The sequence below is a fragment of the Ochotona princeps genome, chromosome 32 (genome assembly GCF_030435755.1).
Source record: "Ochotona princeps isolate mOchPri1 chromosome 32, mOchPri1.hap1, whole genome shotgun sequence".
In the NCBI taxonomy this organism is placed as follows: Eukaryota; Metazoa; Chordata; class Mammalia; order Lagomorpha; family Ochotonidae; genus Ochotona; species Ochotona princeps.
In genome coordinates this window covers 9,449,280-9,467,745 of record NC_080863.1, presented here as the reverse complement: position 1 = coordinate 9,467,745, position 18,466 = coordinate 9,449,280, and the positions used below count along the sequence as shown (strand labels likewise).

The 18,466-nt window shown below is 44.4% G+C and overlaps 1 protein-coding gene across 2 annotated transcripts in view; it reads left to right on the top strand.

Moving 5' to 3' along the window:
• GSAP (gamma-secretase activating protein) overlaps positions 1-18,466 on the top strand; it is a 72,989-nt gene continuing 54,523 nt past the window's right edge. Inside the window, exons 1-5 of one of the 2 annotated variants that reach the window (XM_058657578.1) lie at positions 1-106; positions 13,539-13,612; positions 14,862-14,918; positions 15,679-15,748; positions 16,107-16,160. In XM_058657578.1, coding sequence (XP_058513561.1) covers positions 46-106; positions 13,539-13,612; positions 14,862-14,918; positions 15,679-15,748; positions 16,107-16,160 — 316 coding nt within the window. In that variant the 5' untranslated portion in view covers positions 1-45. Of the gene's footprint in view, positions 107-180; positions 524-13,538; positions 13,613-14,861; positions 14,919-15,678; positions 15,749-16,106; positions 16,161-18,466 lie in introns of those variants that run through there. The other variant, XM_004591350.4, reaches the window with a different exon arrangement.

The following is an 18,466-nucleotide window of genomic DNA, read 5'->3' as shown; positions in this document are numbered from 1 at the left end:
CTCCCCTCCTCGGACCACTCCGTTTTCTCTAGCCAGGTGGCTCGCATGTCCGGCAGCACAGCGCAATCAGCTGGAGATGAACTCCCGGCATGCTCACCTCCGGCCGGTAAGTTTAAAAAAGCACCGCTTGCATTAAATCGCCAGAGCGCGCAAACAACCCCAAGCCCTCCCGCGTTTGTGTCCTCGGCCCCGAGAGCCCGCTCAGTTTTGTCTGCTTGTCCGGCTGGCTCGGGTTCAGCCGCGGGTCCGGGAGGAGGCGGTGCTCGGGGGCCTCTCCGTCCGGGACGGCCGCAGCAGAAGCGAAAGCAACGGGGAGGCGGGGAGAGGAAGGAGGGGCGGCCGCGGTGCCACAGCGAGGTCTTGGCGCCGGCCCGGAATGTCCGTGGCTGATCGGTTCCAGAGTCGGCCGGTGGCCGCGTCCCGGCGATGGCTCTGCGTCTGGTCACCGACTTTGACCTCGGGAAGGACGTGCTCCCCCGGCTGCGGGCGCAGCGTGCGGAGGCCGCGGGCCGCGGCGGCGCAGGTGCAGGGGCGCGCGTCGGGTGAGGGCGGGCGGGGTTTGGCGTCGGAGTCCTCGAGACTGCGAGAGTGAGGGGACCCCATCCGACCCGGAACCGCCCGGGAAGGGCCTGGGGGTAGTTTCCTTTTCTGGAGTCCCGGTCATCCTAAAGCAGAGCCCGGGCCGGGTGGCGGGAGGGGGTTGCACTGCCTCTGCCCGCATGTCTCTTATCTCCTGGCCGGTTCGTGCCCCTGTAAAGAAATCCCAGTGTACCCAAGTGCTCTGGGCATCTCCACCCTTGCGTTCCCCTGGGCGGGGTGGAGGGGTGTGTGTGTAGGGGAGCGTCGTGTGATCTCTTTTGATTTGGAAGGTTCTCATCCTCACGGGAAGGGACTCGGCCGAGGCGAGGGCCTCCTAGGGGTGGTGCGTTTTATTAAGATGAGTCGTGGCCAGCACCTCAGAAATAGTTACTCCCTGGTTAGCCTGCTGTGGCTGTTAGGCCTTGCTAGAGCCGATCTAATTTGAAGAAGGGGAACTCTGATTTCTCAGATTTAAGATCATCTGTCGTTGTGAGATGCGGGGTCCGGGTCCTGGGAGGTGAAGTTGCAGAGGGGAAGTGCTCAGCCTCTGGCGCTGAGCGTGGCCCGCAGCAGCCGTAACTGTAAAAAGCCTGCCGGCCGCCACTGCTCCCCAGAGCCCTACCTGTGCGGGCCGGCATTGTGGGGGAGAGAGCCAGGGAGCAGAGCAATGCGGGAGGCTCCACTTCTTGCCCAGTTTCTGCAGCGCGCTTGGGGCACTGTCCGGCAGTTGAGGACTGAGTGTTTTTTTCAGTTGCTGAAAAAAAAAAAAAAAAAAAATTCTTGTGAGCGAGTTTAGAGTGATTTGGAGCAAGTGGAGGAGGGAGGATCTTCGCAGCTGTGATCCTCTTTTTGAAGAAAAGGAACGCTGTGATTTCCTGGTTTCTTCTTGATCAAGTCCGCTGCGGGACGCAATTGAGCATTTCCAAGCTTCCAATCTCAGGGTTACTTGCGTTGGGTCCCACCTGCTAGTGGGAACTGCCCGCTTCGCGGCAGGATCACCTGTCCTCACTAGCGTCTCAGCTTTTCCTGAAAGGGCAGAAGAAAAAGGGAGGGAGCTTTCTCTTTCGGTGGGGGTGTATGATTACCCCCAAGAATCCAGTCCTTTCAACCCTGATGCGATTTTACCATCCCCCCCCTTTGCGTCCTGCCCCTCCCCCAACCCCGTTACTATCCTAAGGCTGTTGCGGAATTATTCGCAGGTTTTTCAGTGTGTTGTTGATTTGTTATAAACAAGGAGTTGCATTTTTTGTAGCTTACCCCATTGTGTCTACTATTAGTGCTATTATTAGGAATGCTTCGTGTTTGTTGTTGTTGTCGTCGTCGTCGGGGTACGGGGATCCTTTTTAAAACTGCTGAATGTCTAAAAGGTTTTTTTGGAGGAAGTTTTGCAGCTTTTTTCGATATGCAAAAGCAGCAGTTCCAAGTCTGTTTTCTTACCACCAAGTACTGCTTTTCCCAAAGGACTGCTAGCACCTCGTTTTGCCAAATGGCAGGCACCTGCAAATGAGGATAGATGAAGTGTTGAAATGCCACATTCTATGTGAATGTATTTGGTGGTTGCTGTGTGCTGTGTGATGCTGTTGGATCCTGGCTTTTAGTGTCACTGTCTGTGAAGGAATATAAACTTGCGTGTAAATGTCCCAACCCCACAGCTGACACCAGAGGCCCTTCCATGATAAAGGCACCAACTCTGCTGACATTGGTAGTCTTGTACTCATTCAGAGCACAGTAACAAGATCTTGTTATTAGGGAAAGAATTGCTCCTGCTGAGTATGTATCAAAACAATCATACCACTTAATTTGATCTCCCATTGCAATTGATTACACTGGGCGACTGTGTGGTCTGGTCTTCTGTTAGCAATAAGACCTTACTATGCGCATTTGTGAAAATTGTTTTCAGAGCCTGTTTTTCAGAAGTCAATTAGAATGAAGTGTGCACTCTTTTCTGCAGTTGTTTGCTAACTGTGAAGGCTTGACGTATTTTTTAACAATTGTTTGGGCAGCAAAGGGAACAGGCGACATGGAGGGTGTCCTTGCCTGTTAGTTCGTTTCCCAAATGCCTGCGATGCCTGGGGCTGAGCCCAACCTAAGCCAGGACTTCCCCACCTTGGTGTCAGCTACCCAATTCCAGGAGCTATCATGGCTACACTCCTCCACCCAGGGTCTGAAGGAGCTGGAAGCTGGAATCCAGAGTTAACTTCAGAACTGGGACATTTTGATGTAGGATTTGATGAACCCTGGGCATTTTGATGTAGGAGAAAGAGAACTTCACTAGTGCTAACTGCTCTGAACCCTTAATATCTTCATATCAGCAAGTGCTATGGTAAATTTGTTAGTGACACTAAGTAATTCTTGTGAAATACGATCTATGTCTAATAAAGTAGTCAGGCATCTGAGCTAGATCAGCCGTGGAAATCGAGGGCCTACAGGATCAAGAAAGGAGAATATTGGGTTACTGTGTCTGCTTCAGCTCTGCGTTGAACTTTGGAAAGAACTATTGAGGATGTCTGTATACCCTATAGGGAGTGTCTGGCTTCATGTCTCAGCTGTTTAATGTTTTTTAAAACATTTTTATTTGAAAGGTAGATTTATACAGAGAGAACGAGAGCTATCTGCTGGTTCACTCCCTAAGCGGCTGCTGTGGTCAGAACTGGGCTCCTCCAAAACTGGGAGCCAGGAGCCTCTTCTGGGTCACCTATGTGGGTGCAGGGGCTCAAGCACTTGGGCCATCCTCTGCTGCTTTCCCAGATCCTAAGCTAGGAGCTGGGTCAGAAATAAAGCGGCCAGGACATAGACTGGGGCTCCTGTGGATGCCAGTGCTGTAGGCAGAGGACTAACTGACTACACCATGACCCCAGCCCTTGGCTCTGCTTTTCAGGCTCCTGTCAAGGTGCACTCTGGGAGGAGCACCGTAGGCTCCAGTGTTTGCTTGCTGTCACCCAAGTGAGACTCGGTGAGTTCTTGGCTCATGGCTTTGGGCTAACCCAACTCCGGCTGTTAATGGGTGTTGGGTTGAGTGCAGCAGCTGGAGGATCTTCGTCTCTGCCTTTCAAAAATGAAGAAAAATTAAAATTTTAAATTAAATCATTTTTAAGAGATTATTTTTATTGGAAAGTTAGATACACAGAAAGGAGGAGAGACCATATGGAAGATCTTCCATCCACTGATTCATTCCTTAAGTGGCCACAACAGCCTGGAGCTGAGCTTGATCTGAGCCAGGAGCTTCTGGGTCTCCCATGCAGGTACAGGGTCCCAAAGCTTTGGGCTGTCCTCCACTCCTTTCCCAGGCCACAAGGAGCTGGGAGCTAGATGGAAAGTGAGGTCGCCGGGACACGAACCAGTGCCCATATGGGATCCCAGCATATGCAAGGCAAGGACTTTAGTCACTGGGCTACTGTGCCAGGCCCCAAAATTAAAACATTTACTTAAATATTTTAGCATGTTTGCTATCAATAATGCAAAACAAAAAAGCCCAAAGCAAAGCTTTGTGTGTTACCAAGCTTACAATTAGCGTTATATCAACACTTTAAATTTCTTTTTCTAAAAATTTTTTGCAATGTCTTAATTCTCAAGAACACTTTTCAAAATAAAGATTTGAGAGACAGAATGAGAGAAGAGGAATGGAGTAACAGAGGGAAACAGAGGGAGTATGAGAAAGAGAAGGAGATAGACTATTTTCTTTCTGTCTCCCAAATGGCTGCAACAGTCAGAGCTGGGCCAGGGTGAGGTCAGGAGCCCGGAACTCCAGCCTGATCTCCCACACATCTGGTCAGAGCCCAAGCACTTGGTTCATCTTCTGCTATTCCCAGGGACATTAGCAGGAAACTGGATATGGACCAGTTCTCCAGTGTGGGATACTGGCATTGAAAATGGTGGCATAACCCATTGAAGGCACTTGTATGTTCCAATGATATCCTATTTCTCTCACCCCCTAAGCTAATAACCATTTAAACCATTTGTATTTCAAACAGTCCTCTGATTTTGGTTTGGTTTTCACCCAATTATGTGTCCTTCTAAGTAAAATATTTTCCCTGTCTGAATTTTCAATATGTAGATATATATTGCACGAATTCTTCATTTTTCCTCGATACTATGAGAGGTAGGCTAGGTCTTTAACTTTTGCTGCTTTATAGGATTCCACTATTTAAATATATAGTGATGTGGCAATGGTGTAGATGCATCACCACTGAGATTTTTTTTTCTTTCAATAAAATTTATCTTGAGTTTTGGGCCCAGTGCAGTGGCTCAACTGGCTAATCCTCTCCTTACAAGCAACAGATCACATGGTCTCCGGTTATAATCCTGGAGACCCGTTTCCCATCCAGCTCCTTGATTATGGCCTGGGAAAGTGGCAGAGGATAGCCCAAAGCCTTGGGACCCTGCACCCCCATGGAAGGCCCAGAAGAAGCTCCTGGATCCTGGCTTCGGATCAGCTCAGCTCTGGCTGTTGCAGCCATTTGGGAGAGAACTAGTGGATGGAAGATCTGTCTCTTCTTCTCTCTGCAAATCTGCCTTTCCAATAAAAATAACTAAATCTTAAAGAACAACATACAGACATACAGACATACAGATTTTTCTTTCTGCTGGCTGACTCCCCAAATGGCCACAGTGGGCTGATCTGAAGCTGGGAGCCAGGAATTTCTCCTGGGTCTCCCCTTTGCATACAAGGGCCAAACACTGCTTTCCCAGGCCATTAGCAAGGAACTGGAGCAGAAGTGGAGCAGCGAGGACTTGAGCTGGCGCCCACATGGGATACGAGCAGCACAGGTGGAGGACTAGTACATCAGTCCTCAGATTCTCCTTGTAAGGCAGGGTCAAGAGTAAGGTCAACAGAACTCCTCAGTTGTTGGCTCAACATGGGGCAGTTCTGGCTGCCTGTTTCGGGCCTACACTGTCCTGAGGGCTCCCTAAGGTTGTTGGAGTGGCTTGCAATGCCACTTCGCCTGCTTCCTCCCCCATTTTCTTCTCCATGGTGCACTTCCTGGGTCCCAGGCTGTCCTGAGACTGTTCCCTACTTGTTTCTGATGGGAGCTTTCCTGGTTCACCATCACTCCTGGTGCTTCTCGAAGTAGTTTGTGTGAGTGTGTCCAGATGCACACAGGTTCATCTCTCCAGGATGTAAGAGGGGTTGCCGAGTCATAGGCTGGGACTCTTCCCAGGCAGGACCACATGATTGTTCTCCACAGTGTTGTACTTCCCAACGTTGCCACTTGCGGTGAAAACATGTAGACATTTCTGAGCTTCTATATCCTCTCAAGTTCCAGAGTAAAAAAAAATTAATAAACTGATGGATTGGTTATTTCATTGTGCTGTAAGGTTGAGAATCTGTACGAGAAGTCCCCAGAAAGTTAATGGAAAATATCGGTTATGCAAAAAAGATTTCAGAATTGTATGCACCTGAAATAAACTTTAATTTACACTTCCTTGAGGAAACTTTTGTATTCTTTGGTGATTTGAGTTTCCTTTTCTATGAACTGTCTGGTCCTTCTATCATTTTGGGGGTTCTATTTTTAAAACAATCTTAGTGGTTCTGTATGTATCCTAGATTTTCTTTGTTCATTGTACATGCTGTAAATATCTTTACCTATACCTCATTTTTTTTTTCCGTTTGTGATGGTGCCTTTGATATCCAGTCTTCCTAATTTTGGTGGTCTGATTTGTGAGTCTTGATGCTTTTTCTTGACCTTTTTAAGGAGTCATCCTACTCTCCAGAAGTTAGGAGAACATTCTCAGCATTACCTTCTTGAAGCTTTATAGCTTTGTTTTCCCCATTTTGTTTTCTAATCCACATGGAATTTGTTGTTTGTGTTATAGGAATCCAGTTTTGGTTTTCCATCATCCTAATGGCTAAATTGTTTCCAGGATCACTAACAATCTACAGATGTTCTTTGCAATAATCTCATCCCAAGTGGAAAATGCATTTAACATACCTAACCTACTGAATGCCATAGTTTGGTTTTGTCTCTCGGGCATGCTAGGAACACTTGCCTTAGCCTCCAGTTGGGCAAAACCATCTCATACGAAACCCTTCTTGATGACATTGAGTATCTCATCTAGTTCATGTAGTTCTCCCCACTCATGGGGACAGTCGAAAGTACACTGGGCCTAAAGAATGGTTGAGGTCATTGCTTGGGGGCTGCTGATGCTGTGGGAATAGGGGGATTGGTTTCTGGCTGGGAGCTGCAGCTTGCTGCTGCCCAAACTTGCCTGTCAGGCCTCGATTGCTAGTCCAGGACAAGATCAAAATGCAAAGGCAGAATGGTGACTTGTACTTGAATTCTTTGCTTTTGCACCCTCATGGAGCTGGAAATCGTAAGCAAAGTGTTCTAGCTTGGGCGCCATCAGGAATTCTTTTCGGTCTTCACTGAGAAAAGGTGCTTAACATCACATATCAATTCTCCGTGTATGTGTAGGCCTTGTTCCAAGTTGTGTTTTGAATTGTTTGAACTTGATCTTAACTGGGATGTTATCAAGTCCCTGGAGCTTAGTATATTTCAGGAACATCTTGTCTTTCATGTCCTTTATTCATATATATATATATATTATATATACACTAAATCTTGATCTGTCAGATTTTGCCAAAAAGTCTATTAGAATTTGGATTTAAGTTGCACTGGCTCTAGATCAGCTTGGGGAAGGGACGACTAACATATACTCAACCATGAGTAAAATATAGGTTGCTGTTTCTGTAGATGTATTTTAATGACCCTTTAAAATTTTATTAGGGCAACAGATTTCATGTATTTTATACAGTTATGAGATAACCACAAGTCCCTCCCATTCTTCCTCCATCAACCTCTTTTTTTAACTTTAACTTTTGCAGTAAGCATTTTTGATTTACTTTATGGTTAATCTTTTGTGAATCTTAATGCCTTAGGATTTCTTCCATGAAGATTGTTCATACTTTTCTCTGGGGTTATTTCTGAGTGACTGTATTAAAAAAATTGTCATTGATGAGAACAAAAAGGAATATGTTCTGATTATGATGATATATAGCAATAGAGATTTTTCATAGAAAAAAATCTTAAAAGACTTATTTACTTGGAAGCTCTCTCTGTAACTCTGTTTTTCATCAGTTAATTCGCTCCCCAAGTGGATGCAACAGCCAGGAATGGGCAAGAGTAAAGCCAGGAGCTTCTTCTGGGTTTTCCGCATGGGTGTAGGTGCCCCAGGGACCTTGGACCATCCTTCACTGCTTTCCCAGACCATAAGCAGGGAGCTGGGTTGGGAATGGAGTAGATGGGACTCAAACTGGCGCCCATAAGGATTGCTGGTTTTGCAAGTTGAAGCTTAACCTACAATGTCACTATGCTAGTCCCTACTATAAATCATATCCTCAGGACACTTGCAACTGTGGTATGTCAACTCTCTGAGGACTTACCTGTCTTACCCATATCTTCTTGCCTGCTTTGATAAGTCTTGAGTCAACCTGGTACATTATAAACCCATCTTCATAAATACTGATCTCTCAGCTTGTACAGGAAAGTGACATATTTTACAAGGACTGATGTAGGAGTGATTTTTGCTGCTCAGTCCTCAGACTGATATGGAGACCAGGAGCCTATCTTTGTTACTTTGTTTAACTTGTTTCATGGTGGATCTGTGAATTGGGATTAATTAAAAAATGGGAAGTGAGAGAGAGAGAAGCTATTCACTGTTTCACTAACCAAGAGCGTGTAATAGAGCTTGGCTAGGGCCAAAGTCAGAAGGGAGGCACTCAGTCCAGGTCTCCCACGGGGACGGTAGGAATTCAGTCACTTATGCCTTTACCGCTGTCTCCCAGGGTCTCTTTTAGCAGGACACTGGAGCTAGGAGTGGGAGCCAGGACTCAGACTCAGCTGCTCTGTCTGATAACAGGATCTTACCCACTAAGCTAAACACCCACTCCCAGTTCAGATACTTGGTAGAAGTTTGCGTGACTCCTGTTTCCCCTAGTGTGGTTGAAAAGATGAATACTTTTATGTGTCATAGTGCAGATATATATTTGGCAAATCTCTAAAGTGAAAGCACGTTTGGCTTGGTGAAAAATACACTGGAATGGGCAACTGCTTTTGTTTTATATGAACTGATTAGTCAGTACCTTCCAATCTAACCACTCCCTTCCATAGCAAGCTTATTTAGACAAATATCTATCAAAATACTGAGTTTTTTTTCCCCTCCCTGTTGTTCGGCATTGAATACACTGAACTATAAAATCAGATCACATTTCCTCATTTAGAATGGCTAAACTTCCTCCTCTGGACTTTCCAGTGATAAACCACTAAGAGGAAAGTCAGAATGAGTAAGCAAAGAATTTATTGAATACTTCTTTGAAAAGGGGGGGTTCAAAACATAAACCATTTGTCTACCCAGAGGGAAGGGCTACTGCTTCATGTTGTGTGGTAAGAGGTTGGTCTTGGAGTTTCCAACATTGCCAAATTTGTGTTTCAAATGACCTTGAAATGCAAACCATATACTAAACAGGAGGGTTAGTATTACCTAAGGTAACCATGAAGGCATTCTTTTTTTGTTTTGAAGATTTATTTTTATTGCAAAGTCAGATTTACAGAGAGAAAAATCTTCCATTCACTGATTCACTAAGTGGCCACAACGGCCGGAGCTGAGCCAATCTGAAGCCAGAAGGCCGGAGCCTCTTCTGGGTCTCCCATGAGGGTGCAGGGTCCCAAGGCTTTGGGCCATCCTTGACTCCTTTCCCAGCTCACAAGCAGGGAGCTATATTGGAAGTGGGGCTGCCGGGACATGAACCAGCACCCATATGGGATCCTGGAGCATGCAAAGCAAGGACTTTAGCCACTAGGCTACCGTGTCAGGCATTATTTCTTTGAAGTCTGTCTACCATGGCAACATTGTGGGAGTGGTTCTAGTTATACTAACTAGTGAATATCGTTTAATATTTACATATTTACATATGCATAGGTCGGTCAGGGTTGAGTCAGGTCATTAGGATTACCTGGGAAACTTAAATGCCTAGGTCCCTCCCCAACCCCATAAAATCAGTATATTGGTGAGGATTTGGTCCATGAGTGCTGTTTAAAAAGTCCCCTGATGATTCTAACGAAACCAGGGTTGAGAATCAATGGTTTAATGGCATAAGCGTGTAGCGGTTACAGTCATTCACCTTTGTTGGAGAATTCTGTTTTCTGATTGGGGGTGGGGGTGGTGATTTCAAAATAGCTGTACTTTGATAAGAAAGTTGGATTTTCCTAACGAGCTCTCTTGTAAAGCAGTTTCTTATCTCGGCCGAAACCTTCTAAGTGTTCTTTTGTGAAGGTCTCTCCCAGCATCCTTGTAATCTTGAAAGAGGGATATTTCTCAAAATATTGACACATTGCATTCCTGAAGTTTGGAGTCATGCACAAGATGAAAGGGGAATTGGCTGAAATTCTCTTTAGCTGGGTGCAAAATCGCTTGTTCTAAGGATTTAAAAATTACCCATTCTCCAATGGTAAGCCTGATATAAGATATTTGTCCTAGTGTCCCATTTACTTTTTGCGGGTTTGACTTTAGTGTGTGCCAATTTTTTTCACAGTATGACATTGGCCAGACTACCTATACCTCACTGGTATGCAATTGCTTTATAAGGGCAATGAAATAACCTTGCACGTGGTGTGGTTGAGATGGAAACAAGAACGTTGAAGAGTGTCAAGTGCTACTTTGCTTGAAGTTGATCGTTTGAATCCTAGTCTCCTAAAAGACCAAATGATTATCCTTAGTCTTAAAATCTTGCAAGGGGCAGATTAGGCACAGTGGGTGAATCCGTTGCTTAGGACACTTGATCACTTATCCAAATGTCTGGGATTGAGTTGTACCTGCTGCCTGCCCAGCGTAAACAGGTATATGAGGCCCTACTAAAGTGCATTAGGCCCTGCTGGTCACATGGGAGACCCACATGGGAATCCCACCTTAAGCTTCAGTGCAGGTATTAGCTCAGTAATTAGCCTTCATTTTTTTTTTTTATAATTAGGAACAAAATTTCTATGATAGGATATTTGGCATATATTTTAATATTAGAGCTTATCATAACGAGCATTACCTTCTAAAAACTGGGAAAAGTAAGTCAGGCATAAGTAATTCAACTTGGGGTAGCTTTTGAGGAAACTGGCCAAAATATATATATATCACTCCCTACAAAATGATGACAACTATCATTGCTATTTCTACCACTGTTTAGGTACTTTAAATGACAGAATTAGGAAGATTAGCTTCAAATTTCAGGAAGAAGCTGATGGCTCATCAGTTAAGTGTTTTGTGTAAAGAGTCTGCCATTTCTCAAAATGTATTAAAAGTGTGTAATATGTATCTACAATGCAGAAAAAGCACTGCTCAGTTAATGGCCACAAGAGAAACACGCCTGTGCACTTAGCAATCAGGACGGGAAAGAGAACACCCACACTGGCCCTTAAGGAACCTTCCTAGCAATCTCACCCAGTGCGGTGAATTAGTTGTGTGTAAATGGAATCATCCTGTTTATACACTTAAAATTTGTCAGTGGACGAGGATCTGGGGCACCTCTAGCTGTTATTCACATGTTTACGTGGCGTATTAATCCACTATCACTATCTAGCATGCCATCGTGTGGGCATCTTACAAGGTGTTATTCACTTCATATTGAGTTGCTGGTTGAGGCTCTCATAAATTGCAGTAGGACACACATTCTCACATGGGTCCTTTACGGACCTGACATATTATTCTGTTGGAATATCTGTGCAAACATAGTTGCTGAACTTGCTGGCCAGCTGCAGCAGATTTTGCTGAATGTTTTCTAATTTATTGCTCATGTTAATATTTTATAGTTCCAGTTGCATCACAATTTTTGTCACTGCATATTGGATTGTTACAGGTTTTAGGAAAACTAATAAAAGAATATATAGCTGTCAAGTTAATAGATGATCAGTAAGCCCATGCATATGAGGGACCTCCAAAAAGTTTGTAGAAAGTGTTATGAAATAAAAATGTGCAGATTTTGAAGATTTTTTTCTTTGCACCAAGATATACTCATCTTTTAAATTCTACAGTTTTTGTTTATTTGAAAGCTAAGGCATACAGATCTTCCATCTGCTGGTTTACTCCCCAAATACCAGGAAATGTCCGAAACCTATAACTCAATCCACAGTTTGCACGTGGGTGGCAGGGATCCAAGTCCTTGTGCCACCACCTGCTGCTTCTCCAGGTTGAGCATCAGCAGGAAGCTGGCTTGGAAGCAGAGCTGAGATTCAAACCCACACACTTCGATCTGGGTTATGGGCTTCCCAAATGATACCTTCAGTGCTATGCCACGTGCTCATTCCTAAACTTGCCTCTTTTGTAGGTGGGAGAATAGAATAATAATCTGTTTAACCCAGAAGGCAAAAACAGGAGTCACATGGAAAGCAAATTGTAACATGAGGTATAAAGACAGTAGTCATTTATCTTATTAAATGGAAGTGGAACAGTCAATGAAAAGATCAAGAATGTCAGACTAAAAAAAAAAAAAAAACCACAAAAACCCCACCCAGGTGGGTAATGCTTGAAAACACATATATTGATGGTTAGGACATTGGAAGATTAGTAGTAAAAGAAAAGTTACACAGTGCCAATACTAACCAAAAGAAAGCTGAGGTAGCTATACTAATATCAAAGTAGACCTCAAAGAAAAATAATGCTAGAGCTAAGGGGTATTTCATTATAACGGAATTGGTTAGGGCAGCTCCTAGTGAAAGCTTTTGCATGAGGGGGTGTTATGGTGCAGCCGGTTAAACTCTGGGTTGGAGTAACTGAATCTCATATCAGTACATCAGTTTGAGGATCAGAACCTCTGCTTCCAATCCTGCTTCCTGCCAGTGCATCCTGGGAAGTGCCTGGTGATGGCCCAAGTACTTGGGTTCCTGCCACTATGTGGGACACCTGGATTGTCTTCCCGGCCCTTGGATTCACCTTGGCCCAGCCTATTTGTTGTGGGCCTCTTCGGAGCAGGGGAGAGGGCGGTAATGAACTAGTGTCTCAGATTTTTCAGACCCGATCCTAGGAAATTACGAAGGCTTTACCTGGAGGGTCTGCTTGGGAAAGCCACTCTCCCCAAGCCAGGCTTGGTGATTAGCAAATATACTGTAATCCTAAGAGGAGTTGCAGTCCAGACCCAGCCCCACCCTTCCTTCCTGCCCCTCCTGGCCCTACATTGATGTGTAAGCTGCATTCCTAGCCCTGTGCTTTTCCTTGAAGATCCCCTTATCAGCAGTCTGAAGAAAGAATCTTTACAAGAAGCAACAAGAGAATTTTGTTGATAGTGCTGAGTCAAAGTAGAGGAAGACTCGGTGCTTTTCCTTGCTTTTCTTTATCTGTCATTCCCACTGCCCCTGGTCCATAACACAGCAGAAACCTTGTTGGGAGGTAGGGAGAAGTCCCTTGGCATTGAGATCCCCACATCTGGGTTGATCCCTTCTTGACTAGCAACATTGATAATGGTGAATATTAATGGAGATGACACAGGGAAGTTGGTATTTTGTCTGGTTTAACTACTTGTTTATGGTATGACAGTTAATGGTTAAGGGCTTGATGAGGATTCTGACTGCTGATTCAGCCCAGTGTCTTAATAGAAGTTCATCCTCTGGGAAACTTATAATGGTGCTAAATTTGTATGCTGCTAATAATTTAGCCTCAGAATACATAAAGCAAAAGTGAATAGGTACTTGAAATGTATCAAAGTAGAATATGCATATAAAACTATACGGTCAAGAATGTGACTGTCAGTATACATGAAGCATCTGAATACAGCAGCATTGGATCCTCAGATGTCTCCCTCAGAGGCCATCCATCACTTTCTCTTCCCTAGAGGTCACTAGCATTCAGATTTCTAATATAGGATGTTAGCTTTGCCTATTTTAAAACTTGTGTGATGGAATCAATATTCCATCTGTACTTTTTCATAAGCATATTTGTGAAACTTAAAATCTGTGTATTAAACTGCAATTATCTCATTTCAGATATTTTGGAAGATTATAACAGCTTACGTCTACTAAATGTTGAAAGAAATGGAAATATTATTTATACCTATAAGGTATGTCTATAGTCTTTTTTTAATTGTGGTAAAAATGCACAAAACATGACTTTCTAATGCAATCATTTTAGTCTCTGCAGAATTCCATACTACACCTTAGAGGGGTGGTGAGTGCAATTTGTTGACATATGGCCTTGAACATATGATTTTGTTTATTGGTGGGGGGTGGGTGGTTGACTAGGTGAATGAGGATCAGAATGAATGGGCATGTTTAACAGTGTTCATGTTTTGAGTAGACATTTTCATTTTTCTGGAGGAAAAGTGACAAGTGAAAAGTGTCTAAACCTAATTTAAAAGTTTCTTTGCCAAAGTAGTAAACTTGGTTACTTTGTCTATACAGACATATTCTAGGAACTTTGAAACATTGTTGCTTTGTTTTCAGTGTTAAGTGTTCTAATGAGTTTAACTTTCTGACTATGCTAGTGACATAGAAGAATAATTCCTGTGGGTACTTTGTGTTGCCAATACTATATTCCTGTACTGTTATTTTTTCCCCTTTTGTTTAAAAAATGATTTAAGTTTTATTTGAGGATAGTGTATTTGAAGAATTGTAAGATTCAAAACGTCTTGCTATGAGTGTTTCATAGGCTATTGTAGTTACTGCTATTACCTTTTGTACCTATCCTCTTTTAAAATTTTTATTTCATTGGAAAGGAAGATTTACAGAGAAGAGAGACAGAGGAATATCTTCCATCTGCTATTTCACTTACCAAGTGGCTGCAGCAGCTAGAGTTGAGCCGATCCAACAGGCAGGAATCAGGAGCTTCTTCCGGGCCTCCCATGTGGGTGCAGGGTCCCAAGGCTTGGGCTATCCTCTACTGCTTTCCCGGGCCACAAGCAGGGAGCTGGATGGGAAGTGGAACAGCTGGGACATGAACAGGTGCCCATATAGGATCCTGGCACTTGCAAGACGAGGATTTAGCCAGTGAGACAATGTGCCAAGCCCAGAACATGTTTGCCCTCTTAGGGTATGAGAAGATTCCATCTTTCATGTGCTCAGTCCTACAAGATGGTCCCCCAACTCAGCCATCTGTGCATTGCTGGTCCCTCTTGCTGCTGCCACCCAGATGACCAGTTGAATCCAGTTCAGTCCCTTTCTGATGAGAACCCTAAGCTTCCTTTAGACTGCTTAGTGCTAAACTTAGTTTAATTATTCCAAGACTGTTTTGAAACTTCTGACATCCTAGCTTCCTAAACAATGGCCTTTCACAGACATCTGGTTAACTAATTTTTGTTTGCTTCTTTTCAGGATTATAAGGGAAATGTCATCTTTGGATTATATGACTGCCAGACCAGAGAAAATGAGGTAAAAATTACTATAAATCATCTCATCTGGTCTTCCTAACAAGCTCTTGAAGTAGATTTTACTGACTGGGAATGGAGAGGCTCAAGGATTTGTCCAAGGTCAGCATGGCCAGTGAGTGGAAGACTCGGAACTTGAATTGGTGTCTAGTTTGGCTCCAAGGGCTTGTGCAATCCACCAGGTTTTGTTCCTCATGGCTAAGTCTCAGCGCCCAACGTGACCTCCTTGAGAAATTTTGCATAAAGAATTATCTGGGAGCCAGTGTTGCAGGGAAGCAGGTTAAGTTGCTGCTTGTAATCCTAGCGTCTTGTACCAGAGCACCAGTCTGAGTCTCAGCTGCTCTGCTTCGCATCCAGTCCCCTACTTATCTGCCTGGGAAGCCTCCAACGCTGGTCCAAGTGGTTAGAGTCCTGCCACCCATGTGGGAAATCTAGATGGAGCTCCTTGGGTTGGCTTGGCCTCAGCTGTTGCAGCCCTTTCGGAAGTGAGCCCGTGTGGATGGAAATTATTTTCTCTCCACCTCTCCTTTCTCTTCCTCTCTCTTCTGTCACTCTTCCTCTCTAATGTGTGTGCCTTTGAAATTAAAAAAATAGAACAGTACTCAGCACTTAAAAAAACTAACACCTTTTGCACGGATACATCTGTAACTTATTTGATTCTTTGTTTTGTTCCATACTTGGTAGGGCGCTTAATGGAAATTGAGGTTCATGTAATTGATATTTACTATAAAACCCTGAATTAAACTAGGCTTTTGCTTCCCCAGCATCTGTATACCTTTGAGAAAGACTTGCAAGTTGTCAGCTGCTCTGTCAACAGGGAGAGGACTTTGCTTGGTAAGTTGAATTTGTTGGTTGCTGCGTGTCAAGAATGAAAACCACATGTTCGAAGAGTTTCGAAGCATGGGATGATTCAGCAATACTTATTTTCTGTACCTGTGATTTTTCTGGGAAGGAAATGTTCACAGGAAATTAATTGGAGTTCAAGAATCTGTAGAATGGGCCTGGCACGGTAGTGTAGTGGCTAACGTCCTCGCCTTGCATGGTCCAGGATTCCATATGGGCGCCAGTTCGTGTCCTGGTGGCCTCACTTCCCGCCTGACGGATCCTTGGGACCTTGATTTATTTCAGATATTAAATGGTCACTTTTGATACATCACATGGAATGACTGCTCATGGATTTATTTTCTTTCAGCTGCAAGTTTTGTCCAATCCACCAAAGAAGGAAGAAGGAATGAACTTCAGCCAGGTAATGACACTGTTTCAATGTTGCTTGATAAAAATGTGTTGTATGTGGAGTTGAATCTCATGCAGCTTTAGAAGTGGCCTGAGCATGTCTCAGAATGAATAGCAAAGATCAGGACTGGCACAATGGCTCACAGGCTAATCCTCCACCTGCAGGCGCTGACATCCCATATGGGCACCAGATCACGTCCTAGTTTTTCCGCTTCCCATCCAGCTCCCTGCTTACGTCTTGGGAAAGCAGTCGAGGTGTGGCCCAAGTCCTTGGGATCCTGCACCTACATGGGAGAACAGGAGGAAGTGCCTGGCTCCTGATTTTGGATCAGCTCAGCTCTGGCCATTGTGGCCATTTGGGGAGTGAACCAGCAGATGGAAGACCTTCCTGTCTTTCCATAAGTCTGATCTGCCTTTCCACTAAAAATAAATGCAAAAAAAGGAAATGAAGAGGATCAGGAGCCAGCAACAGACTGATCTACCTGTCTCTCCTCCTGAGTGTAAAATCAGCCTTTCCAATAAAAATTTCTTTAAAAAGCAAAGCAAAAAGACCATGGCCAGTAAGGAAGATTTTCAAAGTAAACACTTTCCCAAGTAATCAAGAAAGTCGAGAAAACAACCACAACGAACAGTAAATATATTCAGATTGTAATTAGTGTGGAAAACTAAGTCAGTGCTTAGCATGTTTTCTTCAGGAACTCCATGGCCAGGAGCTGGTTGTAACCATGTTGGAAATTCCAGAAAATCATGTTTTGTGTCATTTACTGTTCATGAATAGTTAATAAATGTGTATAGTCCACCAGTAGTAAATGAAAAGCAATTCTACTAATTTGCCAAAGCATACATTTTTGCCATGGATCGCTCTCCTGCACTTCCCACTCAACTTTTTCAAAAACTAGCATTCTGTATCATCCACTTGTCACTCAGCATCACTAGTGCTTGTTCTGGGTCAAGTGCTATGTGGGTTAGGAACACGGCACACAGGGGGTCGACATCACCTGTATGGAACTCCAAATCGCATCCCAGATGGTGATCATGAATGTGCGACAGAGGGACCATGTAAATAAGTGGAAAACATAGGAAGTGACCCGTGAAGTGTGTTTCTGCTATCCTTTCTGAACAGAAACCCAGATATATTCATCTTCTCAAAAGTTTATTTTTATTGGAAAGACAGATCTACAGAAAGAATTTTCTGCCTACTGATTGACTTCCCAAGTGGCTGTAACAGCCAGAGCTGAGCTAATCCAAAGCTACGAGCCAGAAGTTTCTTTTGGATCTCCCATGTGGGTGCAGGGTCCCAAGGATTTGGGCCATCCTTGACTGCTTTTCCAGGCTGCAGGCAGGGAGCTGGATGGATGGGAAGTGGAGCAGCCAAGACACGAACCAGTGCCTATATGGGATCCTAGGCATACAAGGTGAGGAATCTAGCCACTAAGGTATCACACCAGGCCCGAGGTGTATTCATCTGTAATGAAAGCGTTCAAGAGGACCCATGGTGGGATGATGTGCCCCGTGGGGACTTGAATTGTTCAGCCACTGCTTGACTCTGGCTTCTTCTTGTCATGTGGGACAGTCAGCTCAGTGAAGGGCAGCTTTTCCATTCATCAAGAAAAGCCTAGACTTTGTCAAATACCTGGCTTCTAAACATTTTTAGAGATCCTGTGTAAGCATTGGTGATGACCTGGGACTACTGTTCCGGCAGATCTTTCTCAGTCTCTTGCTCTTCTGATCCTGGTGCTTTCTACCTGTTGTGTCTATCTGGAACTTCAATTCTCGTCTGTATGCTTTTCCCACTCACATGAGTTCTCCTGTGGTTGCATGCGATGGAAAAACCCTTTGGACATATTTTCCACGTGAGGCTTGAGGTTGACCCAAACAATCGCGTGACACACATTTCCACATAGAACCAGCTTAGAGAGTGGCAAAGCACCAGGGCCGAGTCTTGGCGATAACTTCTCATGGGCCTTAGCACAAGTTTCCAGGAGATGCTGGGAAGCTGTAGGAGCCCTTCTCTGGTATCTCTTCCTTTGTATTAACTCCTCCTTTGCATCCCCCAGCCATGATTTCCTAAGAACTGCAATGACCCCTTCTGCGCTTCTCCCTTAGCAACCCTGGGCAATGCTTAGCAACCCTCAGCAAGCTTCTGCTGCTCCGGGAATTGGGCGCAACGCTCACTTCAGAGGATGAAGAACTGGACTGGCTTCAGTGAGATTTGACACAGGACATGAGAGCCTGCTGCTTAAAGCAAGGCTACAGGCCAACACAGGACATGGCCCTGGTCTTGGGACTGAGCCAATAAACCCCTGTAACCAAGAAAAG